General features: G+C 40.0%; 1 protein-coding gene and 1 long non-coding RNA gene across 2 annotated transcripts; one reads left to right on the plus strand and one right to left on the minus strand.

The window, feature by feature from the left end:
* Positions 1-8038: 8038 nt before the first annotated feature.
* On the plus strand, positions 8039-10853 carry LOC137168536 (uncharacterized). The gene is made up of 2 exons (XR_010924290.1): positions 8039-10217; positions 10403-10853. It is a non-coding gene; the product is annotated as an uncharacterized lncRNA (long non-coding RNA).
* On the minus strand, positions 10693-24132 carry elac2 (elaC ribonuclease Z 2). The gene is made up of 24 exons (XM_067571174.1): positions 23626-24132; positions 22309-22359; positions 22154-22224; positions 21616-21680; positions 21464-21521; positions 21308-21376; positions 21143-21211; positions 20029-20084; positions 19878-19936; positions 18841-18913; positions 18649-18761; positions 18459-18557; positions 17969-18107; positions 16360-16445; positions 15953-16074; positions 15721-15808; positions 14137-14275; positions 13988-14026; positions 13667-13776; positions 13166-13265; positions 12952-13072; positions 12520-12598; positions 12177-12321; positions 10693-11161 (listed from the first exon to the last, which is right to left on the minus strand). Exons 1-24 carry the CDS (start codon positions 23982-23984, stop codon positions 10904-10906), a joined length of 2568 nt encoding a protein of 855 aa, XP_067427275.1. The 5' UTR covers positions 23985-24132; the 3' UTR covers positions 10693-10903.
* Positions 24133-25557: the final 1425 nt, after the last annotated feature.

Consider the following 25557-nt stretch of genomic DNA (forward strand, 5'->3'; position numbering starts at 1 on the left):
TGACTTACAGATCAAATTACTCCTTATTTATCTTATACTGGTCCTTTATGCAGCCCCTCAGTTCAGCCCCTGTCTGAAACAAGCTGTTTTAGCTCCTGTCTCTTTAAGGCCCACCTCCAAATGAGCCCACTGTGATCTGATTGGTCAGCTTCAGGAAGCTTCCTCCAGCTCCGGAGACTATATAAACAAACTTCTTTCTTTCACTTCTTTTTCCTGTTCTTTACTCAAAATAGAAACTTTTCAAATACACCCATACACCTTTGAACATGAATCAGATCCGAAATATGCGAGCGGACAACATGAACAACCCCTGGGGAAAACCTTAGCAACAAACACTACAGAACAGACGGCCGTTTGTGGGCAACAATACGATGTCAATACAATGTTGAAGTAGATGTGACTCTGCAGATGAAGTGTTCAGACTTTTGACTTTCAGGCGGTATTTTTACATACGTTCACCCAAAGTTTTAGAATTTTATGTTTAACATAGACATCTGACATTATAACAATGACAGAAAATAATAAAAAGCATGATATACCCTTTAAATAGAGCACCATCATAGACTAAAATGAAATTTTAATCCCCAACAGGCTCATAAAATCCTACCAAAGATAAGGAAGCAAGTGTCATCCACCTAAAACCAGGATGTTTTAAGTAATTTTTATTTTTAAACCTAAAATCAGATCAATGTAAAGACATTAAGTCTATTTGGGTAGACATCACGTTTTCCTGAAATACCAGAATGTATTTAGATTTATGTGATTTACTTCTACAATATGTAGCCCTGCACTCAATGAGATTAATGTCAATCACCTCGTTAGTGAGACTTTGTACACATGGCAGTAGACTGAGGCACGACACACAAAGTTTGTCATTTGTTGGAATCATGGAAGAGAAACCAGACAGTAAATTTTGTGTATATGTAAAAATGGTCAATTATTAAGTGAGCGTACGTCTTATTGTGCTGCTCTGAAATACCTGCCTTCCTTTCTCTGACACACATTACCCTTTTTATGCACAAGCTTCTCCACATTCTCTCTTTCTATCTTCTCTGACAACATCATCTCATGCTGCTGAGTCTTGTCTCAGTTTTCTATGTTGATCTGTTTAGCTCATCAGAAAAACATTACCGACCACAAAACAGTGGAGTCTACACGGTTGACTTATTTACAATACAATGGCAAAGAAATGGAAAATACCTCCCATATGGCTCATTGCTGCCTGAGAGAACATAAAACTCAGGTGTTTCCTAATGAGTGCAACAGAGAACCAATTCGGCTATTTGTCAAGCTAATAACGCACAACGAAAGAACAGACACTATTAAGACCACATCATTAAATTTGTCACAAAGCAGGTAGTTTGGTAAATATTTATGGCAAGAACTTTGTTGTTGACCAGGTAGGTTAATATTATTTTACATTTTCTCCCTTTAAAACTCTCACATCTCCCACACAGGGTTTAAAATAAACCAACAGTAGGTTTTGGGTGATTAGACCTTTTTTCAGACATTTTGACATGTCAACACAGAAAACGCACAGGTTTAATTAATAACATTAATAATGGCTTTTCCAAATTCATGGCACTTGATTGGAGTATCTACAGCAGCTTAAAGGACCAGTGTGTAGGATTTAGTGGCATCTAGTGGTGAGGTTGCAGAACTGAATACCCCTCCCCCTCCCTTTCAAAGTTTGTAGGAGAAGCTGCTGCAAAACTCACAAAAAAGGCAAAAGGCTGTCTCTAGAGCCAGTGTTTGGTTTGTCCATTCTGGGCTACTGTAGAAACATGGTGATGCAACATGGCGGGCTCCATGGAAGAGGACCTGCTCCCTCTGTAGATATAAAGGGCTCATTCTAAGGTAACGAAAACACAATGATTCTTAATTTCAGGTGATTATACACTAATTAAAACACATGTTTCGCTAGATGCCATTAAATTCTACACACTGCACCTTTAACCAGCTATGTATCCAAGATGCTGTCGTGGAAATTGGCTGAAAACACTAAACACACATATGAAATGATACTGAACTGCTGGGTTGAAGATTAAAAAATATGATTGGACAATAAGGTGACAGAACACACAAAGATTTGCATCAGTTCGTCTCACCAGACAAAAAGAAAACCTAATCTAAAGAAAGACACAAAGAAATGATCTGTGATCGAGATATACATTTACATGCACATGTATGTTAGATAAGACCCACATCTCCTAAAGACACAGAAAGGGAAGATCCCCAAGCCATATGTGGCCTTTGACCATAGACTGTATAAAAATATGGACGTAGTTACCGTGACGTCACCCGTTGGTTTCTGAGGAGCGGTTTTGAAGCTCAAAGTGAGCCGCTGCGGCCGTCGCCATCTTGGCAGTGCGTGACGCTGCGTAACTCCCAGCCAATCAAAAATGGGCAAAGAGGCAAAACAAGCCACCTAGCGGCTGGCGGACCTGTCACTCAAAGCAGCCATGTCCTTCATTATGCATAACTTTACGGCTTAATAAAATTTAAACGGTTATAAAAAAAATACACCCCCTGTACAGTTGTCATGAAAGGGGAAATTAGCTACAGAGACCAAAACTGTGTTTTGTACCAGACTGTAAACATGTTTATTTCTACTGTAAAGTTGGGCATTTCAACATGGGGGTCTATGGGGCTTGACTTGTTTTTGGAGCCTCAAGTGGTCATTCAAGGAACTGCAGTTTTTGGCACTTCCGCATTGGCTTCATTTTTCAGCCTCGGAGGTTGCCGCTTGCCTTTGACCCCTTAACATGTCCTATTTACTTCAAGACACAGAATGGCACCTTATTTGGGCCTAAGCCAGGATGGAAAATGAGGAGTTTGGGTCTCCTAGGGCACATTCCTTCTCTCAGGAACATGCACACATCAGCAAAGCAGAGAAGTAATGATTATCCTTACACATCTCTGCACATTAAAATGATAAGACAATCCTTTGGTCTTTGATCACCTTTACAATGCGTCTTTCTTTTTAGCCTTTTTACCAGCTAAATAATGTCACACACAAACATCGCTGGGTCTCACTCGTCCCTCGTTCGACTAGAAAACAAGAACGCTTGTTAGCTTAGCACGGTCACTAACAAGACAGTAAGTTCACATATTTGTACCATAGACTCTTGTCTCATAACTGTCTGCAAACCTCAGTTTTTACTCTGACAGAGGAGGGTAAATAAAAGTTAATGGAGCAACACAGATAATAAGCTTCTCTGCATTTTGGACTCTCCAGGTCGATGATAAAAGCTCCGTTCTCACATTTTCTCTCTGCAGATGTATTCTGTGTTTTCTCTACCGGCGGCTACCTCAGGACAGACAAAGCTGCTGTCTTCTCTGTTCAGAACACCTGGATCTAGTGCAGACTGATTGGATGTCTTGATGTGCAATTTGCTATTATTCTACTCCTGTTTGATTCCAGTTCACGGAGACACATGTCCACAATGCTCCAGTTAATTGCTTCAGGCCTGCAGGCATTCAGACTCTGGCAGCTGTTTGCAGCATCTAGGTTGTCAAACTACACTCGGAGCTGTAGCACAGGAAGATTTGCAACAAAATCTGTTTACGTTTTCTTGTTGCACACGAGGATTTTGTCAGAAAAGCATCATTTCTTAAGTTTCCTTCATAACTCTCCGGGAAGTTCTGGTGTGTTTTTCCACCAGTTAAACTTTCTCTTACTACAGTTCAGTTCAAAGCCAACCGGGTGTGAAGAAGATGTCACACATGATGCTTCAACCCTTCACACATACTCAACCTTCAGATCCCCTGAGTCCTCACTGACTCTCCTGCAGGACACTTCGCTGTGTGGTCCACACATTTCATGTCTTGCTAAATGTTCTTATCATTATTTTTATGTCTTTTTTTTAATGTTCTCCAGCAGGACAAGTCTGCCTTATTACCGTTCCTTCTTTACCAGTCTGCTTCAATATTACAGTTGCTTTTCAGTAAGTGTTTATATGCATTTTAAATTAAATGGTTGTGTATATATCTGCACAGTTATTTTATATTACTGTATGTATGATGTTTTTTTGCAAAGCCAGATTGACTGTAGATGACGGCAGCATACATTTAGCCATATAATGACAATAAAAATGTTGTTATTTTGATTGTGTGCAGTTACAAGCATTAAAGAACAACCTATAAACTCATACAGTATGTAACAGTCTCACATCCACATTGAGCCTCTTCTGCAAATAGAACAAGAGGGTTAAATATCCATGAAAGATACTGTAAGTGATGTAAGATATTTCTGGTCCAAGCTACTGTAGTCCATTACAGATGACTTCATAAAGGTGAGCAGTGAGATATGTGAGCCACTAGCTAGAATAGCAGAGTGAGTTGTATTGATGTTTGCTGCACAGTTAATAAAAAACTGAAGGCTCAGCACAAAATCCATCGTTCATTCGTTGTTTCATGAAGTGTATTTACGCTTTACAAATGCAATGCAAACACACATGCAATTAAGGTTTTCTTTCTACTACGCTCCGTCTAATCCTACATCACTGCACCTGTCAAGCTTTACATTCTCTTATTACACATACAGTACATGTACGCAGATTTAATGTGCGAAATTTTGTAGTAGTTTTTGAAACAATGGTTCCTTGATGTCATACAGAGGTAGACTCAGTCTCCTCTGGCTGACTTTTTAATGTCTCAAGCTGACTCGTTGTCATACATAATGCACTTGATGCTATATACATGATATGATGCTAAAATTCATATATTTGCAGCTGTGGCTCCACTAATCACAGTCTGTATGTCGAAGCATCTTTGGGCAACACAGTACCTTGCATGGTAGCTTGCTACCACTGGTGTGTGTGTGTGTGTGTGTGTGTGTGTGTGTGTGTGTGAATGGGTGAATGACCGGCAAAAACAGTGTAAAGCGCTTTGGGCAAAAGCCATTAAATGCAGAGATTTACTGTTTACCAAAAGAATGAGGCTAAAGCTAACAATCCTGTGCAAGTTCAGCATCCGCAACAGTTGATAATCCAGGTGTAAGACATGGAAATAAAGCAGCAACATTGTTCTTGTATTACAGGGTATATAGCTACTGTAGTTCTTGCCCTAGTGTAGATATTTTTTAATAATAGATAGAGGAGCACAGTTCAAAGAGAAACGTGAGAATCATCTAAACTGGAATCGCTGCAACAACAGAGACGTATTAAAGGAATGAGTCATTGTGTCCTGGTTCCGGCTTAAATGACATTTTGCAGCAGTTTCTATTAATAAGTACATGACTGTTTCTGACTGATTGGCTGCAGCATGATATCAGTGACGTTTTTGAATCAGAGACATCAATGCACAATGCTCATTATTGTACCAATGGTTCAATAAATACGATAAATGGATCATCAGAGATTCATATATACTAACAATCATGATGTAATGTACTTCATTTTGATATCATAGTTAGTTTGTGTGCTTGAGCTGTGATCAGGAAGGCCAGCAAACCGGGGAACCGCTAAAATAAAAGTTTGACTTAATGAGGGATGTAAAACAACGTTGAGAACTATCAGCAGCTCAACGCCAATAATATAACGATCACTTATATCCTGTTAAATTATTCCCGTCCTGACAGGAGAGGCCTCTTCTCATCAATCTGCAAGGCACGAGTGCTCGCTGATTGGTTTCATAATTAAGTTCAAGTAGTTAATGTATGTAATTCAAATTAAAAGTTCACATGTTGTTTTTTGTATCATATAGCACAATCAGCGGTTATCTCACTTGAAACGTGAAGCTGTACTTCACCTTCCTGTCACCTCTGTGGAGATGTTCGGCACCAGGTCGGTGTTGCAGGAAGACGACGGTGGAAACGAGAGTCGGAGAGAGGAGTTTGTTGTGTTGGAGTACAGAAAGTGTAGCTTAGTGTTATCTAAAAGATTTTCAAAGTCATGGCTGAATATTTAGCTGATCATTTAGTTGACTTCCTGCAACGACTCTCAATTCTCACGTCGCATATTTCAGACAGAACAGACCGGGACCAAGCGAAAAGTAAAGAAAAAAGTTTTCTCTCTTTTCTCTGTAGTTATCTTTTCCATAATGTTGTCAGACACCTATAAAAACAAGCACTTTTAGTGGACGTACACTGACGGGGCGCTATGGCCCCAGAGGATTACACTGCAGCCCGTTTCGCAGCTGCCGGCTGAAGTGTTCTCGACAGTTCTGTCACTTAGACACAAAAAGATGGGAAAATATGGTCCAGGTTTAAAAAATCTTGAACACAGTAAAAGTGAGGGAAATATTTCCCGGTGGCGGCTCGTTGTGGTCCGCCTTCTGGACTGATGAGTGATTAAAAATGAAGAATTAAAAACAAGGATAAAATCTCATGATTAAATGTTGAGTGATGTAGCGGTCATACTTAAAAATAACAGATGTCAGATCAAGGCATGAAACATACTTCCTATTGAAATACATCAGTTGGAAAGTGAAAAATGGGAAATTCGTGTCCATGTGCACGAATCTATAAATTAAATTCTGTGTCTATTTGTACGTTGCATCAGAACAGCTGATTGTCTTCTCAGCTGGAGGGAAGATCGTTACTCGATTCACATGCAAGGCCAGGTGAGTGCCGCAGCTTTCTGAGCCTCCTGAGGTTTCGCTCTCAGACAGTCTGTTAATGCAGAGCTGCCATGCTGGGGTGGGGGGTGGGGGGTAAGGGGGGCATCAGGCAAAGGTCTGGCTCGCATCTTTGATCTCAATTTTGGATTCTTTTTTGTGCTGCGAGGGAGGGGTGACACTCCAGGTTTGTCCCCTCTGGCTTTAGAGTGCTTTACAGCAGATGGATAAAGGTGTCTGAGCGGCCTGGATGAAGATCTAGATGCGAGGTGACAGCTGACGGACAGTGATGCAGGAATCCTGGTCAGATCAGCAGGGGGATAGATCACCTGCCCACAATTACCGACCTGTCCATGTGATAGTGGTGTGCCAGCCAGGACTGTGACCTCCAATCTGGGAGGCTCAGGGCCCCCGGTGCCGCTTCTTTTTTTTTTCTTTTCCCCACACAAGTCCTCTCAGATTACCTCACACTTTGATTCCTGCCAGAGCAGAACGGCGCTGCTCTCTGAATCAGCAGCCAGGCAGAAAATGTGAAGAGAGGCGAGCGGGGCTGCATAATTGACTTTGGATTGAAGTGGAGGATTCAGGTGGAGGGAGGTGTATCTGATTGGTGGCGTCCCGCTCTGTTCAGATCTGTCTCCCTTCATTCCACGCCAAATAAACAATGACAGACGTGAATAACGCAGGTGCCTGTTTGTTTGATAATGTTATATTTTAATGACTTCCACTCACACCTACAGCTATTTTTGGGAGTCAGTCTCAGGACAAGATAGTAAATTCAGGAGGGGCTGTGAGGTTTCTTCTTCCATTTATCACCTTTCATTTTAAATAAAAAATACCAAGTGCCTGACTAACACCAACATCTGGAACCAAAGCTATGTGAATGAAATAACCAAACTTAGCCGAAACTGGTAAAACTATGACCTGAACTGTCACAAACATCTGTCACAGTTTACTGATCCACTTCACCTTTAACTTGACACTTCGATTTTCCTTACAAATAAAGTTCACAACCTGTCCGATCATCTGACTACTCATACTTCTTGCCCCATTGGATTTTGTTGTAGCCGTTTTGCCACGTTCACGTTCTTCAGAACTTTTAGTGAGCACAGTGTTATTATAACCTACAGAAATGACTGCCAAAACTGCTAAAAATCAGATCCAAATTGTGATAAAATTGACTCTATCCTTTAAAAGATATGGCTGGTGATGTTCTATATTTTTCAAATCTCATATGCAGAGCCAAACCAACAATGAATTTAATATACTTAATAAATATTCCTCTGTGCTGTAGACTTCCGTTGTTGACCAAAGACTATTAAAAATGCATCAATGAGTCACATCGCTGCACTGGGTGACATGTTCCTTGATCACAAATAGCACAGTCACATTAGTTTGTCTAGAAGCAGTTCCAAAGACTAATAACAGCGATCGCGTTTTCACTCTCAGGAGAGTAGTTCTGTGTTGACGTTTACAGAGCTTTGCTAGCTTGTTGTGCTACATATCACCTCTTGAGTTTGTACTGTTGTTTGAGAAGATAAGATATATTTTATTGTCATTACATGTATCTCCCAAACATACATACATACAGTACATCCCTACATCATTCATACAAAAAATAACACCACAATAAGACCAGTGAGACCAATGAGAAATGTACAATGTAGTGTTAAGTCAAGAGGTTGTGACATGTAGCACAACAAGCTAGCGCAGCTCTGTAAACAGAACCGTGTTCCTGTGCATGCACGGTGGCGTCTGCCTTACACAGAACTACTCTCCGTGTAGAAAGACCGCTTGGTTCTGCGCATGAGATTTATTGTCAATAAGAAAATATAGAAAATCACCAACCGTAGTTTAACCACAGAACTATACTGAAGTGAAACCTCTTGACGTACAACCGGCAAGCTTCGCACTCAAAAATGAAGCCACAGGTGGTAAAATATAGCATGATAAATACAGCTGAATTGTGCCTTCAAGATTCATTTGCAGTGGTCCATTGCTGGTTAAGTGATGATTAGGTCCATCAATCCACCATTCGGACTCCGCAAAGCTTATGTCAAAACCTATTTCGGGGTCCCTTTCCTGCTTATCATTCATGCCTCTTCAGATAGAGGCAGCTTCAGTGGCAGCAAAGGCCCCTAAATGGTCTCCAGGCTCAAGAGAAATGCATCTTCATCTCACTGCTTCACACTCCAGAAAACAGGCTAATCGCCGGCTCACCGCTCAACCCGCTAATCTCTGAAAACTCACATTTACTTCAGAATTCTTTCTGGCACCTGTCTTATCTGAAAAGAGAGAGGAGGGGGGGGGGGATCCTCTCAGTATGAGGCTTACCTTTGGCCTTGAATTTAGAGTAGAACCATAGCTGATAGAAAAAAACAGACTCTATACATTATTTTAACGTAGCTGAGAGCTAAACTAGTGATGCAAGCAAGGTCAACGCAGAGAAAACTCAGTGCCAGAGGGGAGAAAAAAGAAAAAAAAAACAGCCATAATAAATGTTTTCTCGAAGGGCCAGTTCTTCTCTATAATCGAAAAGGTCAGGCTTCTGAAATCAAAGTTCATTCATGCCTGCAGACGCTGTCATATGTCAGATCAAAAGGCAAACATGTACAAGTCGAACCGCATTTAGGATGCTTTAACGATTCACACATTGACTTTTTTTTTTTTCAATATCTCTTAATGGTTTTAACAAAGCTGTCAGTTATACACACCTGACCCCGCTAATGGCTGAAATCAGTTCTTCCCTCACTGTTGCTACGAGGAGATTCCTGCAGCCGACGCTCCCTCAAGTGGCAGAAGATAATAAGTCATTCCTCTCCTGTGCATATTACCATGTTGGCTGATTTTTTTTTTTTTCCTTCAGGCCTCAGTAACTGGTTGATGAAAGCTCTGATGGCTCACTGAAGCCCCCATGTGGACTGGTGTGGACATGTTCAACATCACCTCTGTCATTTGCTGTGGTCTTCAGACTCTCCTGCAGCTCAGAGATGAACTTAAAAAAAAAAAAAAAAGCAGGATCTGATGCTGAAAAAGACCAGTAATGGACTATAAATGCATAAAAGTCAAAAAACTCAAACAACTCTGCAACACCAGCAGTTTTTGGTGAAAATATTCATTTTTCTACATGTAAAATAGTCATCTTGATGAGTGATTCCCAACCAGTCTGCAGTTACCTGGTATAGCACAGCTAATTTATACAATTATAATAATGTATGTATTTGTAAAGCACTTTTTCTTAACAAGTTAACAAGTGCTATACAAGGCATAAAAAACAACAAATCTGAAAAATATATGCAAAAAAATACAATTCAAATATGATCTGGTAAAAATATGCACATATCTACATATTTGTTTTTAGGAGAAAAACAAACACACAAATAGGAATTGAATTAGTGTGAGGCTGATCTTTGGTATATTAATCGTCACAATAACTGAAAAGATTCCAGCTACGACAGAACAAACCACACATGACCCTCATCAGCTGTTACACCTGAACAACACCTGCTGTGATTGAGTGTGTGAAGACTAGATAGCAATCAAGCAGAGGTCAAAACATAATGGATAAACCTGCAGCCTGTCTTCTCTGACGGGTTACAACCAACTAGACCAATCCTGCTGAAAAACCTCAAGTTAAGGCTTTGGTGAGCGTTCAATAAGTAAGATCTTTACTCTCATGTTCTTTCATTCTTCTATTGGTGCATTTCTGCTGTTTGTTCTAATCTTCCGCTTTTAGTCCTTTCATTCACAATATCGTAACCGACCAATCATCTTTCTGCCTGCGCTTCTCGAGCCGATCAGTCTCCGGATGCTCTTCTTTAAATATCGTTGCAATTCTTTCAAGTCTTTCAGACCTTCTATCGTGCAGCCCACCTCCTCCTCATCTCCACCAAGAACCTTCAGGATGTTCAGGAAGATCAGTTTCCATCACCATCATCTAGACTCCTCCAGTAGGATCCTGTCTCCTGTCTATACGGACCCACGTTTAATGAAGATGCTTCACATTGATGGAGTCAAATTGTCAGTTTTTTTTCCTTTCTGTTGCAAACCTCAATAAACACCAAACACAGCTGGAAACCACAGATGTCTAATGATATGGATGTATTACAAACAAATGGATCGGACATAACTGTGTGACTGTGTGGTACTGCTTTATTCTATTTAATGAAAAAACAACTTTTCTCACAGCTTTGCTCTTTACAATGCAGGAACTATACATGCATCTTCTGTCATTAAACCACACGAGTCAAACAAAAATAAGGTTTGTTTAAATAAAACAACTCAGGATGCTCTCAGTTAAAGTCCTTTTTCTCTTTTTTTAAATGAAATACTGATGAGTCAGACTTCAGCTGGATTTTAGTCTCTTAGTTTCTACGTCGTGCGTCGCCGCCTCCTCCTGGTCTCGTTTGGCGCCTCGGCCCACCGCCGCTGCGACGTCCCCTCCGCTCGTCTTCTGCTCGCTGTTCATGTCGAAGCTGCTTCCTCTGGAATGTTTCAGCTCCCTCCTCTCTCTCCTCTCCTCCATCTCACCGATATCCTCGGCGAAGAGGGTCTGAAGTGCAGGAATGAGCCGAGGGAGGGTTTTTAAGTCTCCGAAGCGAATCTGAAGGAAGAGGAAACGGAGAAACTGTGAATTTTAAATGTTAAAGGAGAGAAGCTCATCAATAATATGTCAGAGAAGAGAGAGTTTCAATATAAGGTATGGAAGGAAGTAGAGTGTTTTTAATATAAGGGGACAGATCAGGGTGATGATTTATGCCTTAAGTCACTGTAACGATATTGAAACTTTATTTATTTTTACACAACAACACAGCACAGAATCAAGCCTTGAGATTTGGTTTAATAGTTGGAAAAAAAACTTCCCGATCCTTTGAATGAGGAAGTTTGTCCAAACTTTTGCAGGTTTGCAGAAATCTAAACATGTTTTTCTGCTAAACTGAAAGAACTTTGCCTCCTTAAAACAGTGTCTGAAATTAGCTACGTTTTCTAATTTCCTGTTTTAGGTCAGGAAATATCTGATCAATATCTGGACAGTTTTTGATTCACATTTCATTCTGTGTTCAAAAACTAATCAGGTTCGATACTCAGACATAATGTGATTGACAAGTCTGTCTGAGCTTTTGTACAGACTGGAAAAATAATTCCCCTAATCTTAAAGATCCCCTCCAGACATGTTTTTAGACATAAAAATACTGCTTTGAATGATTTTTTTGTGTCTGATATGGTTTATCCACCAAAAATGATCTCATTATAATCCTCAAATCACATCTTCTCCATTTCTCTCTCTCATGTAAAAATCCACAATAAATGAATATTCGAATATTTTTCATTTCAAAAGTTTAACTTGTGGACACAAGATGTCTCCTACTTCACTGGAAAGTCAGTTCTCAGTGTTTGTGCTCTGGAGGCTTCGAGTTCCCACATCACACTTGTGTAAATTGCATCGTGGAGCACGATCGGCTCCAAACGAGCTGTGATGTCAAACTCTGAACGTGTATAATTCTGCACAGAGAACAACATGCAACTGATGGAAGAAAAAACACAGACAGCTGTCAAGTGTTCGTCTCGTCAAACCTCGAACACGCGACTGTCGGATGAATGAACATGAAGTATCTTACTCTCATGTGGTCGAACGATATTCCCACTCTGTCGCTGAAGTCTTCGCTGAAAAGCGGGATCTTAGCGTAACGCTGGCTGAAGTGGTTCAGCATGATGAACTCGGCTTTCATCTTCATGCCGATACCGATGGCCTGTGAGGTCGTGCTGTCAGGAAGGAAAATCTATTAAGTTTCATTGTTCTCTAAGGACATAAAAGATGCTTTTGTGAAGACAGACGCTCACTCTGCAATCATAAAAAGGTGCAAAAATCAATGCACTCAAAAATAACTGCGACTTCTAACAGCAAAGATGAGCTTTAACTGCTGCTGTATTGTCCTGGCAGAAGTACTTGGTGACACTCACCTGTGCCTTTTCTCCAAAGCTTCCTCCTCCAGCCCGTCTTCCAGCGTGGCCTCATGGATTAGTAAGGTTGCATTCTTTCCTGCAACAACAACAACAACAAAAAAAAAGCCTGAATCGCACAAAAGCTGCACAGTCAAACACAGACTCTTCCTGTCCCACAGGAAATTAATCAGGTATTTGTCGTAATCAAGCGTCAGCACGGCCCCGTTTGTCTGCTGGGCCGAGCCGTCAGTAATGAACCGGCTTTGGGATGCTGTCTCTGCAAGGCTTTGCTTGGACAGAGTCCAGTCAAGCAATTTAAGAAGAGTCAATGAAGTGGAGTCCTGTAGGAACCATTAGACGAGCCTGCCAGCGAGCGGAGTGATCGAAAGCATTAAGAAATATCCGATAAATTATTCAGAAGAAGACGTGCAGTCGAGCTACAGTACTGACCCATGTGTGCGAACGGCTGGCAGGGCATAGTGTCACCGGAAAAGGCCAGTTTCCAGCCCGACTGGTGAGTGAAGCTGCAGGCGAAGGCGTTCTTACAGTGACGCACTGTGCACGTCTGGAACTGAAACACACACACACATATCAAAATACAGATGAGTAAAACTCTGAAGGCTGTAATATTGAAGGATGTGATGTTCAAAAACAGCTGCACCACCTTTTCCAGATCGTTCTTTTTCAGCAGCGCTTGGATGAACGATTTCGTCCTCTGCTTCGGCATCTCGGCGTCGTCGCACAGGAAGTTGTTCGGGACGAGGCTGAAAAACAAAACAGATGATGTTAAATAACACTGATAACCTTTAATAACGGATTTTTTTTGGCCACTTGAGGGCAGCACAAGCAAAACAAGTTGAACTTGTTAGCAAACAGTTGCTTATTTTGACATCCAGTAGTTATGGAGCAACATTATCATTCATGTGGAGTCGTGTTTCTGTCCACCTGCTGATTGTAAGTCCAATATTCACTCTCTTTTAGCTCTGTTTTTGGTCTCCACCACCTCCTGAGGGAAATATCTGGTTCTTTAGCTGCTAAATGCTGCACTATGTTCACCAGCTAGTCTAAAGCTAACTGTGTCTGTTTGCTGTTTGAGTCACTGATAATTCTCTGTAGGTTCGTCAGTGTGTGTCATCATGTTAAGATGTTTTTTGTGTCTACTTACTTGACGTGGTTGAGGATCTCTTCGCAGTGGTCGTGATACTGGTTGAGCCAGGACATGATCTGGACCGGAGCGATCAGGTAGATGGGGCTGAACGCCTTTCCTAGTGTTGTCTGAGAGAAATAAACACGAGTCGGTCAGTTAAACTTCATCATGAAGGAGTTTCATACTCACAGAAACGAGTCAAGATGATAAAACATATTTCTGATATAGAATAGGAGGGACTACTTTCTCATTATCCACATTTGTTCACCTGAAATAACTCCAGTTTTCAGACATTACATGACAAAAGGAAACAACGTATTAGCATTAATAAATACATACCAGTGCTCTTTCCCTCTGATACAGCAGCTTTAACAGCCCCTAAGACAAGAAGATGAATACATGCATCAATATTAACAGGCTTTAAACAGAACTGATCTGGTATTTCATACATTACACTGTATAGCTGCAGTGTTTGTCCAGCTGCTTACCGTGTGATGGTCGGCATGCAGGTGTGAGATAAACACTGTTGAGATCTTGGACAGAGCTTCGTCCACACCGTCACCGTAGTGTCTGCAGAGCTGACCGAAGGTTCCTTCTCCACAGTCCAACAGCACCGACTGACTCGGGCTGCACGCAGGTACAAACACGGACACTCGTTAAAAACAACACTCACTGATCTGTCAGTTCTTATGGCTGAAACACAAATAAACTTTACTGCACAACAAATGAAACGCATGGTGTCTAACTGGACATAAACCTCCTATAACCTTATAAATGATGTAAACATCATTATTTATTAAGAGTCACTGTTTCTGTTTTTACAGATTGGCTTCAGAAAATCAAATTATAATCATGTTGTCTGAAGCACTGCTCAAATCTTATTTTAAAAATATGTAGTTGAGGTCCACTAGTTTCCAAAAGTACAAAATATGTCGAGCTGAATTTTAGGGAAATGTGTATAAAAGGATGCATGAAGACATTTAAATGGCCAGTGGAGCCGATTGTGTTTTTATTCATGTTCCCGGGTGGGTTGGTGCATCCCGATAAAGTTTAAAAGAGAGAAAAAAAAGGTAAATAGTGACGTCACAGGTTGCTGAGAGAGTAGATACAAAGTAAGTTAATTGAGTGAAATTAAATTTAAAATGTAACGCTGTTTTAGGGGTCGGGGAGACGACGTTATGTAATATGTTTTTGTTTATGGAGCGCAGTTGTCCGAGGCCTCATCCACAATATCTGCACCCTTGGTTGGTGGTTTGGCGTGTTGTGTTCATGGTATCGTTTATAACGTTTGTAGTGTAGTTTTAAGTGAATGTAATAAATATAACGTGTTTTTAATTGTAGTGATGAATTATAGTTATGATGTGTTAAACGTGGTAAATGTAATGGTTTTTTTTAAATACTATTGTAGTTGTGATGTATGCTTTTGATGTATGGAGACTAAGTTTGATGGGTTTTTTTGCTGTGTTTTAGTTTCACGGTACTCGAAGAATAAAAGTTGAACTCAACGTCTGTTAATTGATACCAGGGGCTGCTACATTTAGAATATCTACATTTGATGTCATGTTGGATAAGTCTTAAGGGTTTAAACTGTTTCTCTTTCTACTCTTTAAGACATTTCTGACTTTCCTGCTGCAAGAAGGCAGAAGACACTTCACTGCTATTTACTGTAAACAGTAAACTCTCCGCAGTGTGTTTCTGATTCTTCCAGATGAGGAGAAACGGAGGTGAGTCTGCAAAAAGGCTCCTGAAAACTGTAGGAAATAGCACTTTTATAATCTGTTTTTAACCTGAATTGTTCTCATACTAAATACCAAACTGACTAAATATCAATTCATAGAAAAAAAATGCATGAATTTATCATCTAACTGTAATTCCTCCTCCTATCTGCTTTCATCTGAAGAACCGTTCAGCAAATATTATCCACGGCAGATTTAAAGACAGCAGTGAAAACAGCACAGCATCATAATCAATAAATCCTGTTGTCACATGACAGAGACGTCTTTAGCACCAGGAACTATTGTACAGGTATACTATATAACTATATTTAGTCCCTGGTTAGTTAACGTCCTTACCTGATATTAACTAAAGTGCCGCTGACGTTTCTGATCTTCATTGGAAGAGCTGATCCTGTTCCCAAGAAAACCACCTCTGGGTATTTCTCTGATTGAAAACCACAAAAAAAAGGACATTTAATTCACGTTAAACATCACTGACGGATCGTCCGCTTACACACTTACTCAGTATTCCTTTAGTGAGGCTTAAAAAGCTCAAACTATCCTGCAGCGTCTCCAGAAGAAAACTCACCAGAAAGCTCTGCAGCATCAGTCGAGCAGATCTGCCTGCACTTGTCCACTTCTTCCAGAAAGTTCGGGACCTCAGAAGCTTCTTTCACAAACTCCTCGGTGTTGCAGGGGGGGATCGCATCTCTAACGAACGAGGAACAAGAGTCAAAGACACACACCACTGCCTGCAGAAAACACTGCTGGGTGAAAAACACCCATTCTCTTCACATCTGACCCTGATGCGCCTCTACAGCGCTCGACAGAAACATTGTAGAGAAAACACACTGACACTCGTACGACTAGGTTAAAAAAAAAAAAAGAAGAAGAAGAAAGTGGCAAAGTGCAACCGTCCGTCCCAGATTGTTTTCTGTGACTCGGAGCTGCGGAGTAATGTCGGGTAAATTGGGGGGGATCGAAGGACAAACTGACCTTTGCCACTCCATTACTGGTCTGAGCTGGAACTTGAGCAGACACTCGGCTCTGACGTTGGGGACGTGCAGAGCGGCCTGAGGCTCCTGCAGGAGGGGAAAGAAATGTTTCTTTATGTATCAACCCTGATTTATCACTTTGTGAACTTTGCTTAAAAAACACAAGATAGAAATATAGTTGCTACTAAACACAGCAGGTGATAAATGTAGTGTTGAATCCAACACTGGTGCAGGTTAAAGGTGCACTACACTGACTTTTCTAAAGCCTGAGAAATTAACCCCTGATGATGTCACATAGGAAATTATGATGATGTCATCGAGGTTATTTCAAATTGGGATTTAAACTTCCATTTTTGTTTATATGTATAAAAAAAGACATACAAAACAGGGAATACAGAGAAATAAAACAAAGTAGAACACAACAAGAACAAAAAGGGATGCCAGACAGCTGAAAACTAAGTTAAACTTAATTAAAATAAAACTAAATAAACAGTCTTAAAAAATGTTAGAAACTTCAAATTCGTGGGTCAGAGTTTGAAAAATGTGGGCTTGGCAGGAAGGGTTGAATTGTCAAATAAGAGTTACTGTAATTACAAATTTCCGACTTGTAAATATTGTTCACGTCAACGTCCAAGTTGTAATTACGACTGAGAAACTGGGATTTTTCTGACAGCTCCAATATATGTTATACATAATATATGTTATATTTAATATAATAATAATATATTATATATAATGTTATATATAATGTATACAGAAGTGATAACCAAACAAACCTGGACGTCTCACGTCAACAGGAGACTGTTGTTAAAGGTAATTAAACCCAAATTTAATCAATATTATGTAATTTCATCAATGTGCAGTATTTTAAATCCTCATACAACCTTCCTGAGTTGTCAGACAACGTTCACAAGTCCTTAACATGGGAATCTTTCATATCCTGCCCATCCATCCTACATCACGTGAACGTGGAGTAACACATGATGCTACTGAGTTGCATTATGGGAAATGTAGGATCCAGCGTTTCTGGAGCTTGATCTCTTACTATGAATGAAAAGTCAGAGTATCTCAACCTCTGCTGCTTCAGTTTTTAACCGTTCTTTTGTTAATGTGTCTCCTGAAAGTCCCCGAACTTAATGAAACTGTAATATTTAATTGTTGGAGTGTCCCTTTAACTAAATATAAGAAAGGTTTGGAGGGAACTTTGTGTGAAATTTTCATTATTCATTAATTTGTTAATTAGTTTTTACATTAACTGATGGTAACGAATGCATTTGAAAGTTCCCGGAGCCAAAAGTGACGTCATCAACAGTCAAAAAACGTTCAGTTTAGAATAATAAAAACACATAAAAGCAAATCCTCTGCTGTGCTGCCAGAAACCAGAGAACATTCAATTATTAAAATTGATGCAGATTAATTTTCTGTTGATTGATTAATCAATTAATAACAATGTAACCTATATCTGACGTACAGTATATAAGAAATTAGAAGGCTTTGCTGTGTTTTCACCTGATACATATATTCAATTTACAGACAATAAATACAGTGAATGTTTATTATTAGTTATTAGACATATAAGCTCAGAATGGTTTGCTGTGCATCACTGTTACCTTTGTTTTGTAATGCTTGAGTTCTGGAAATATCTCTGTGTGAATCATGTTCAGTTGGGCTTGAATCTTGTGACTTCTGATGTTGTGGACTGTGCAGGCGTGTTCGTTCACTATCAAGTGTTCTGTCGTTGATGGAAACCTGCAGAAAGACAGAAAAAACTCAGCTTCAGTATGTTAAACTCAGTGGAAGAAATATTCAGATTCTTTACTTAAGTATCAATACAGCAAAGTAAAAATACTCCATCCTACTTTAGTAAAAGAACATAAGTATTATGAGCTTGATGTAGTTAAAGTATTGCAGTAAAAGTAGTGGTTTCGTCCCTCTGACTGATATATTATTATATATGACATCATTAGATTATTAATAGTGAAGCATCAGTGTTAGAGCAGCATGTTACTGTTGTAGCTGCTGGAGGTGGAGCTAGTTTACACTACTTTATATACAGTTAGCTAGTTTAGTCCAGTGGTATGAAAGTGGGAGAATACAAACCTCTCCATCCACTCTTTGTATTCATCTGTGTTCAGAACAGATTCTGGGGTCATGTGAACCACCAGCGCAGCAGCGTCCTCTGTCCCTCCTGTTTGGTATCTACAAAGTGAATTAAAATACAAACAGTTTAACTCAGCTGAAGATATTTCTGATATCTTAAAATATACAACACAGACGAACTGACTGTTACCTTCTCAGCTGCCGGTTGCTGCAAACAGCTTCGACAAACTCTTCAGACGGACACTCGACAATAATAAAGACGGGTCCTGGATCAGTGGGAGTACAGACCTGCTCGGGTCGGATCTACAGGACGACAGAGAGAACGTCAGCACATACAGATACAGTCTGATGTCGTATCAGAGAATCCAACTTCATACTTCACCTCTTTTCCTTCGTACGTGACACTTTTCCCGTCCTTCAGAGCGGCGATGAGAGGACCGATCGCTGCGGTGCCCCTGAGGGAGAAAATCAAGGAGCTTCAGAACTATTACAAAACATTTAAAATGCTAATTAATAATAGTTATTTAAGTAATTTATCAATGTGAGGATTCGCCTTTCCCCCCATTATAAACTGAATATATTTGGGGTTTTGGACTGTTCGTTGGGCATGTTTCTCTATTTTCTGACGTTTTTCAGCCATAACACTTCATTTCTAAATGAGGCCTCGTTACATCACACTCAGTCTGCCACAGGATTTAAAAACAGCTGCAGACTCTGTTTAAAATCATCAGTATAAACTTTACTGAACTAAATAATAGTGATGAAAGCAGTAAGACCATTTATACAAGTGCAATACAACAGTTGCCCAGCAGATGTTGCCATTTCGACTGTAAAACACTTCATAAAACAGTGAACTAATATCAGCACAGTTCTTCAGAAAGCTTTGTTTCTCCATCACTAATCAACCTGTGATTCAATAACCAGAATAAATCACTGCAGCTCTGCTATAATCACATTCAAACACAAGGATTTCAGTTTTAAAAGAAAATAACAATAAAAGATTAACACCAGTACAATACAGCCTGATTGAATCTGTCTGACAAGAATGTTCAGCATCTTTAAATTTGCATCATATAATTAAATCATTGCTGACAAAGTAATAAATGAACCTCTTTTCCACAGAAAAAACAACTTGAACCCAGAACTATCATGACAACTAATAAAACTAATAAAACTACCAGACATCTGTACACAGCTGTATGGATCTGACGGTTCATTTAATGGTTGTCTCCTTTCAAATATATGTTTCTTTACTGCATTTAGAAAGACTAGAAAGTGAAAAAAATGTTTAAAATACCACATCAGGGTCAAACTGAGTTCAGAGGTTTTGCAGAGAAAACAGTTTGATCACCGACAGGAGAAACATCTGATCTTTAATAGAAGATCAATAACAGTCTGATGTAGTGAAGGTCTACTCACAGAGGCAGACCCAGCTCCTTCGCTTCAGCCACCAGGAAGTTTCCTTTCTTGGGATGAAGCTGCAAAAGAAAAGAGTTTGAAAATGAATTTAAAAGAATGTCGATACATCACACACACGATGATGATGACGATGATTCCTACAGTTTCCTACCTTGCATATAAAGGAAACCACCAGAGAGGTATCTCGTGTTACTTTTCGTTTTTCACCTGCAAGAAAATTCAAACAAATAAACTGTTCAACTGGTTTTAATGTGAACAAGAAACACTGAACGATCCCAAAGATTCACAAACACTTTCAGCATTTTCATACCGAGTTGCTTTACTGTGGAATCATTTACAACAATCAATCAGAGATGTTTCAATCTAAACTAGAAACCTTTATTTTCACTCAGCTATAGTTAAATATTTAAACCTGCAAAACCTTTACGTCCCTTATTACTGGTTTCTCTTCTGTCTTGAATTTTTATTTTATTCATTTTACAACAAATCTATTTATCTGGAATGTGTGTGCTTTCTTCTTGTTAAGTGTACTGAGACTTTAAACTTTAAATAAACTCACTAATTTACTGAAGACGTCACACCAATTTCTGCATATTTCTCCGCTTTTTTCCAGCTACACAGCAAGTAGCATCTTTATTTCCACTCTATACTGCTTTGTTTTTCTTCTGTGAGAAACTACGAGCAGCAGCTCCTGGATACTTAGAAATCACTGGGACTTTTATAGATATAGAAGGCTGCTGCCATAGTTCAACATTTTTATGACCTCCTCAGTGCTACGTGAGCAGTACTCAGTACTACCGACAGCACCAGCCTTTACTGCAGTGACTGGAAACATGGTGCTTAGCTAAAGCTAATTAGCAGCAGGACGCCTCCCTTCTACAGAAGACTGCAGCGTTGGAAACCAAACCTCACTGGTTAGAAGTTAAAATGGAAGTGAATGAACGATGTGGGAACGATATCAGCTTCCTTCAACACCACACTCAAAAATCATGCATCTTTTAAATCTGCATGTTGGCCTTATTTTGACTTTTTTTCAGCGTGAAAGACTTAAATACTTCACACAGAGTTAGAACTGGTATAAAGTATGAATCTGGGACAAAGAATTCGTTTTCTTGCAGACGTCGGGTTGAAACTCTCTGCTCTCAGTGAGAGTTGACTGAGGTGTTTGAGAACGAGTTGTAACTCCTTTAACTACCAGATCATTTTCATGAACAGTGATTAAAACCAGACTTTTAATCAGGATTTCTCCTTCAGTTCGTACTCACCTGGACTGTCCTGGCCGCTGTCGGCAGGACTCCGGGGGGGGGACAGCCTTCCACCATCCCTCGACTTGGCTGAACACAGAGAAGAGTCAGTTAAAAACACTTTCACAAGTCTGACTGAATAACAAACAGCAGGAAAGAAAAAGGAGCATAAACATCTGAACTCACCAAATATCGGCACTTGATAAACTGTCATCGTATCGTCTGTGTGCGCCTCTTCGGTGTACGGTCGCACCGCTGGAAGTAAACCATCACAGTAAATATCACAAAACAACAAACAGATATGATGCATTTATTTAAATCAGCTCAGAAAATTCAACATACACAGCTTGATGTCCTCCAGCGGTCCAGAAAATGACTTGATAGCGTTCAGATAGTTCTCCTTTTGATGAGAATAACAGACAGCGGATGTAAAGTGAGTAAATGTTAAATTAAACTCCTGCAGACGTGTCGAACTGTGCGACTCAGTTTCTCACCAGCTGTGGAGGTCCAGAGAGAACACACTCAGGTACACCGGTGTCCTTCAAGGTTAATATCATCCCTGCAGAAGAAACCACACACATAAGTTTTACCATAAATCTCTACCGTCTGGGACGCACCGGATGCGTGAGCAGCAAAGTGTGCGTCGCCAAACCTCTTGCTTTTCATGTCGGCGCCCGTTTTAACAGGTTAGAGCGGCCACACGGCCCGCGTCACGCCAGGCTGCTGCGTCACTCCGTCTAGAGATTCGAGGTCTCGCCTGTTTTCTCCGCGTGGCACGTGGTTCTCAGCAGAAATAGACAGGGAACACGATAGAGAGACAGGGCTGCCAGTGTAGCAGAAGCACCGCAGCAGACACGCTTCCTGTGTGGACGCTGCAAGCACTGCTGAGGTTCACGCATCCAGTGTGTCCCAGACGTTAATGAAAGACATGCAGCATGGCAATGGCATACAATCAATCGCTCAGTATTGAGTATGACTGTCTCCTGGGACAGTAAGAGTGAATTGCATGGATTGTTTTTTGATGTTACTGACCTGACAAACCTCCGACATTCTCCCAGCTCAGTCTGGTCAGGAAGATGTTGTCCAGTCGAGCAGCTTTCAGCCTGTCGCAGAGAAACAGAGTCAGAATAAATCTGCACGTCTTTGTCCGTCAGACCGAATAAAATAATACAAACAAACCAGCTTACTTGTGTTCCTGCATGAGTCTCTGTGTTCCTTCACCACAGTTAAACAGGTACCTGAAGACAACAGGAAGGAAGATTTTAAGGATCGGTTCAGTTTCAAGCAGCACGGTGAAAATAAAAAATGACAGTAAATGTATTTTTATTCTCACGTTCCTGTGGGAGAATAATATTATAGTTACTGTGGAACTGCATTTTATTTTCAGGTTTTGATTGAATATTATATCATTTATGTGTTATCTTCTGAATATGATACAGAAATAGACAATAAGTCTTAAACTATAATTCAGAGGTTCCATAATCAAATTACATCCACTTTACTTTTGTCCTTACATATCAGTTTTAAGGCTGCAGCTGACGATTATTTGAACCATCGATTAATCTGTTGATAATCTTCTCAATTAATCGATTAATTGATCTAAAATAAATGTGTAAAAATAGTGAAAAATGTTCAAATTGTTTGTTTTGTCCGACTACAGTCCGAAACCTAAAGATAACCATCAGTAATGTAACAAATCCTCACATCTGAGAAGCTGGAACGAGGTTATATTATATAATATTTGGTATTTGGCAAAACAGTTATGTAAACTGTTGCCAATTAACCTTCTGTTGATCAAATAATCAATTAATCAACAATTAATCGTTGCAGCTATATTATATTGAAAAGTGTTCCTAATATTTTGCCCCCTTCATGTTTGTTCATGGAGTGGACAAAATATTAGGAACACCATTCAATATAATGTACTCCAGTACATCACCAGCACCCACTACGACCTCAATAATTAACATAAAGTAGATTAATCACCTTTCTGACAACGTTAACAAAAAGTGAAAATGTAGAAGCTTCATAAAAGTAGAATTCATGGCAGAGCTGTGTTTTATTGATTGCAACAGGTGTTCCTAATGAAGTGAGTGTACATTTACATATTCATATATACTGGAATTTTTAATGAAGGGGAAGAAACAGATGCTATTTTAATGATTTAAACAAGACATTTGAACTTTTTTGTGTGGAAAAACCATATTAGACACAAATTATGACTCAAAGTGATTATTTTATACACGTTTTAAAACACATCTGGAGGATTTTAAACTTTTTTAACAACTTCAGCGACATAAATATCTACTGGTTTCAGTTTCTCTTCATCTAATATTTGGCATTTTTGCTTTAAGAAATGACTCAAACAATTATCTGATGATGCAAATAGTTGCTGATTAATTTTCTGTCGATCGACTAATCGATTAATCGACTAATCGTTGCAGCTACCGCTCGGGTTTTAAGGTAAAAACCTGAAACAATGAGCCTGTTTCAGTGCACGATACCTGTTGTACTCTGAGAAGACATAAACTGACGCAGCATTGTCTCTGCTTCCAGCTCCCACCACCTGCAGGTACACGGTGGACGGTCCGTGAACGTCTCCTCGTTTGCTCCGGTACTCTTTGGTCTTCACTCTCCGCAGCGGCTCCTTCTGCTTCTTGGCTTTCTTCGGACCCAGCAGCTGTCTGGCGTCCGTGCTGCTGCTGCTGTGGTTGTTACAAGTAGCCATTGCCCGGCAAAACTGGAAAACAGCCCGGTGGAGAGGAGAGTCAGAGCGTGTGGCTGCCGGCGGAGCAGCGGAGAGAGCTCTGCCTCTGGCTAACAGCGACGTGAAGCTCCGGAGCGTCACATGGACCGTATTCATGCTAGATACGTCACCCAGGCATTAAAACTAGCGCTGCGCTGCTAAATCACGCGTAAAAAACAGCCAGTCATTGCTTCAACCAAGAGGCTTCGACCAGCACGACTTTAGAGGTCCCTGGTTGACACATGTGACACATGTTCCGACATCTAATGATGACGTACGACGGATCTCGTCGCTCATTGGTGCGACGGATTATCTGGCAGGTGTGTGGACCAATCACAGTGCTGTTTCGAGGAAGGGAGGCGGGGATATAACGTAAACAAACTACTACAAATATTAAAGGTCCCCTTCAAACATATAATGAGATATAGCTACAAAAATATTGTTTGGAACAATAATGTGCGTCTGATGTGGTTTTTACACACAAAAAAGTTCAAAGTTCAAATAACGCCTCCTCCTTTCCCTTCATTAAAATACTGTAATCTATAAATATGTAAATATGTTTCATATCAGAAGTTAAACTGGTGAATACAAGATGTCTCCTGCTTCACTGTAGAGTCCATTCTCAGTGTTTCAAGTTTAGGTTCAATACTGGACCAGGATTGGCTCCAAACTAGTTGCGATGTCACAAATCGTGCCCCTTAAAAATCAGATTTTTGATGAGCTCAGAGAAACTTTTCCACTTTCAGCAGACAAATGTGGAAACAAACTCTACACATACATCATTCTGCAAAGAGAGAAACTCAAACATCCAACTGTGGGAAGAGGAAGAAAAACACATTTTTGAATGGAAGAGAACTTCAATCATTTTGCCCTGAAACTTTCAAGCTTAGAGCCTCCAAAACATACTCAGCCAGTGATGTAAACAGAAAAATTGAGTCGAAAAACCCCAAAATTTCCAGTATCGGATGCTCTGAATCTGCACAAATGAATTCCTGCGTCTGGAAAAGCTGCCAACAGCTGAGACAACAAAGCAGAGTTCAAGAAGAGCTTTGTGATGTCAGAAGAGTAGACAGAAATTAGACTTATATGGGCATCATAGAGGTTTATGGGAAGCAAAGATTACACATAACTCCCCAAAAACATTACTAGAAGCTCACTAACTTTTAACAGCCAATTTCCTGCCACAAAGATAAACTATATGACCAAAAATAAGTCGTGTATTTTTGACCTGAGGAATCTTAATCCTACAGAATAATGATGGTATTTTAGACGTCACTGTTCTTCCATATTTGTGGCGACACTTCTTTCCTGTTTCAAACATAACAACATGACTTATTAAGACAAAAAATGAAGACAGAACACTTTTCCTCTCTTTCTCTCTCTCTCTTTATTCATACATCGACATATAGTCCATCGCGCAGAGCGGACAGCGGCCTCTGAAGCGCTGACGACCGGACTTTGCAGTTCTAAAACATGATTCTGACCACCGATGCTTTTTTTTTTTTTTTTTTAAACCGCTTTATACCCAGAGAAGCAAAGTTTCATTAAGATACCAAACACAATGCTTTTCATTCACGTACATGGAAGAGGTGGGACAATTCACAAAGAGCATGATTCCAGTATGTTGAAGAACCCTCCAAATCAAAATACTCCACATGATTTCAGATCTATAAATACATGTTCCAAGTTA

Source organism: Thunnus thynnus, chromosome 17 (assembly GCF_963924715.1).
Source record: "Thunnus thynnus chromosome 17, fThuThy2.1, whole genome shotgun sequence".
Classification (NCBI taxonomy): domain Eukaryota; kingdom Metazoa; phylum Chordata; class Actinopteri; order Scombriformes; family Scombridae; genus Thunnus; species Thunnus thynnus.

Bases quoted from the DNA above. Each gene is read 5' to 3' on its own strand.
- elac2 (XM_067571174.1), bottom strand. From the start codon at position 23,984: ATGAATACGGTCCATGTGACGCTCCGGAGCTTCACGTCGCTGTTAGCC. The intron at 16,446-17,968 runs GTAACAGTGATG...CCCCTCCTGCAG, and splicing joins TCAAGCATTACAAAACAAAG to GAGCCTCAGGCCGCTCTGCA. The intron at 13,266-13,666 runs GTAAGTAGACAC...TTTGTTTTTCAG, and splicing joins GAGATCCTCAACCACGTCAA to CCTCGTCCCGAACAACTTCC.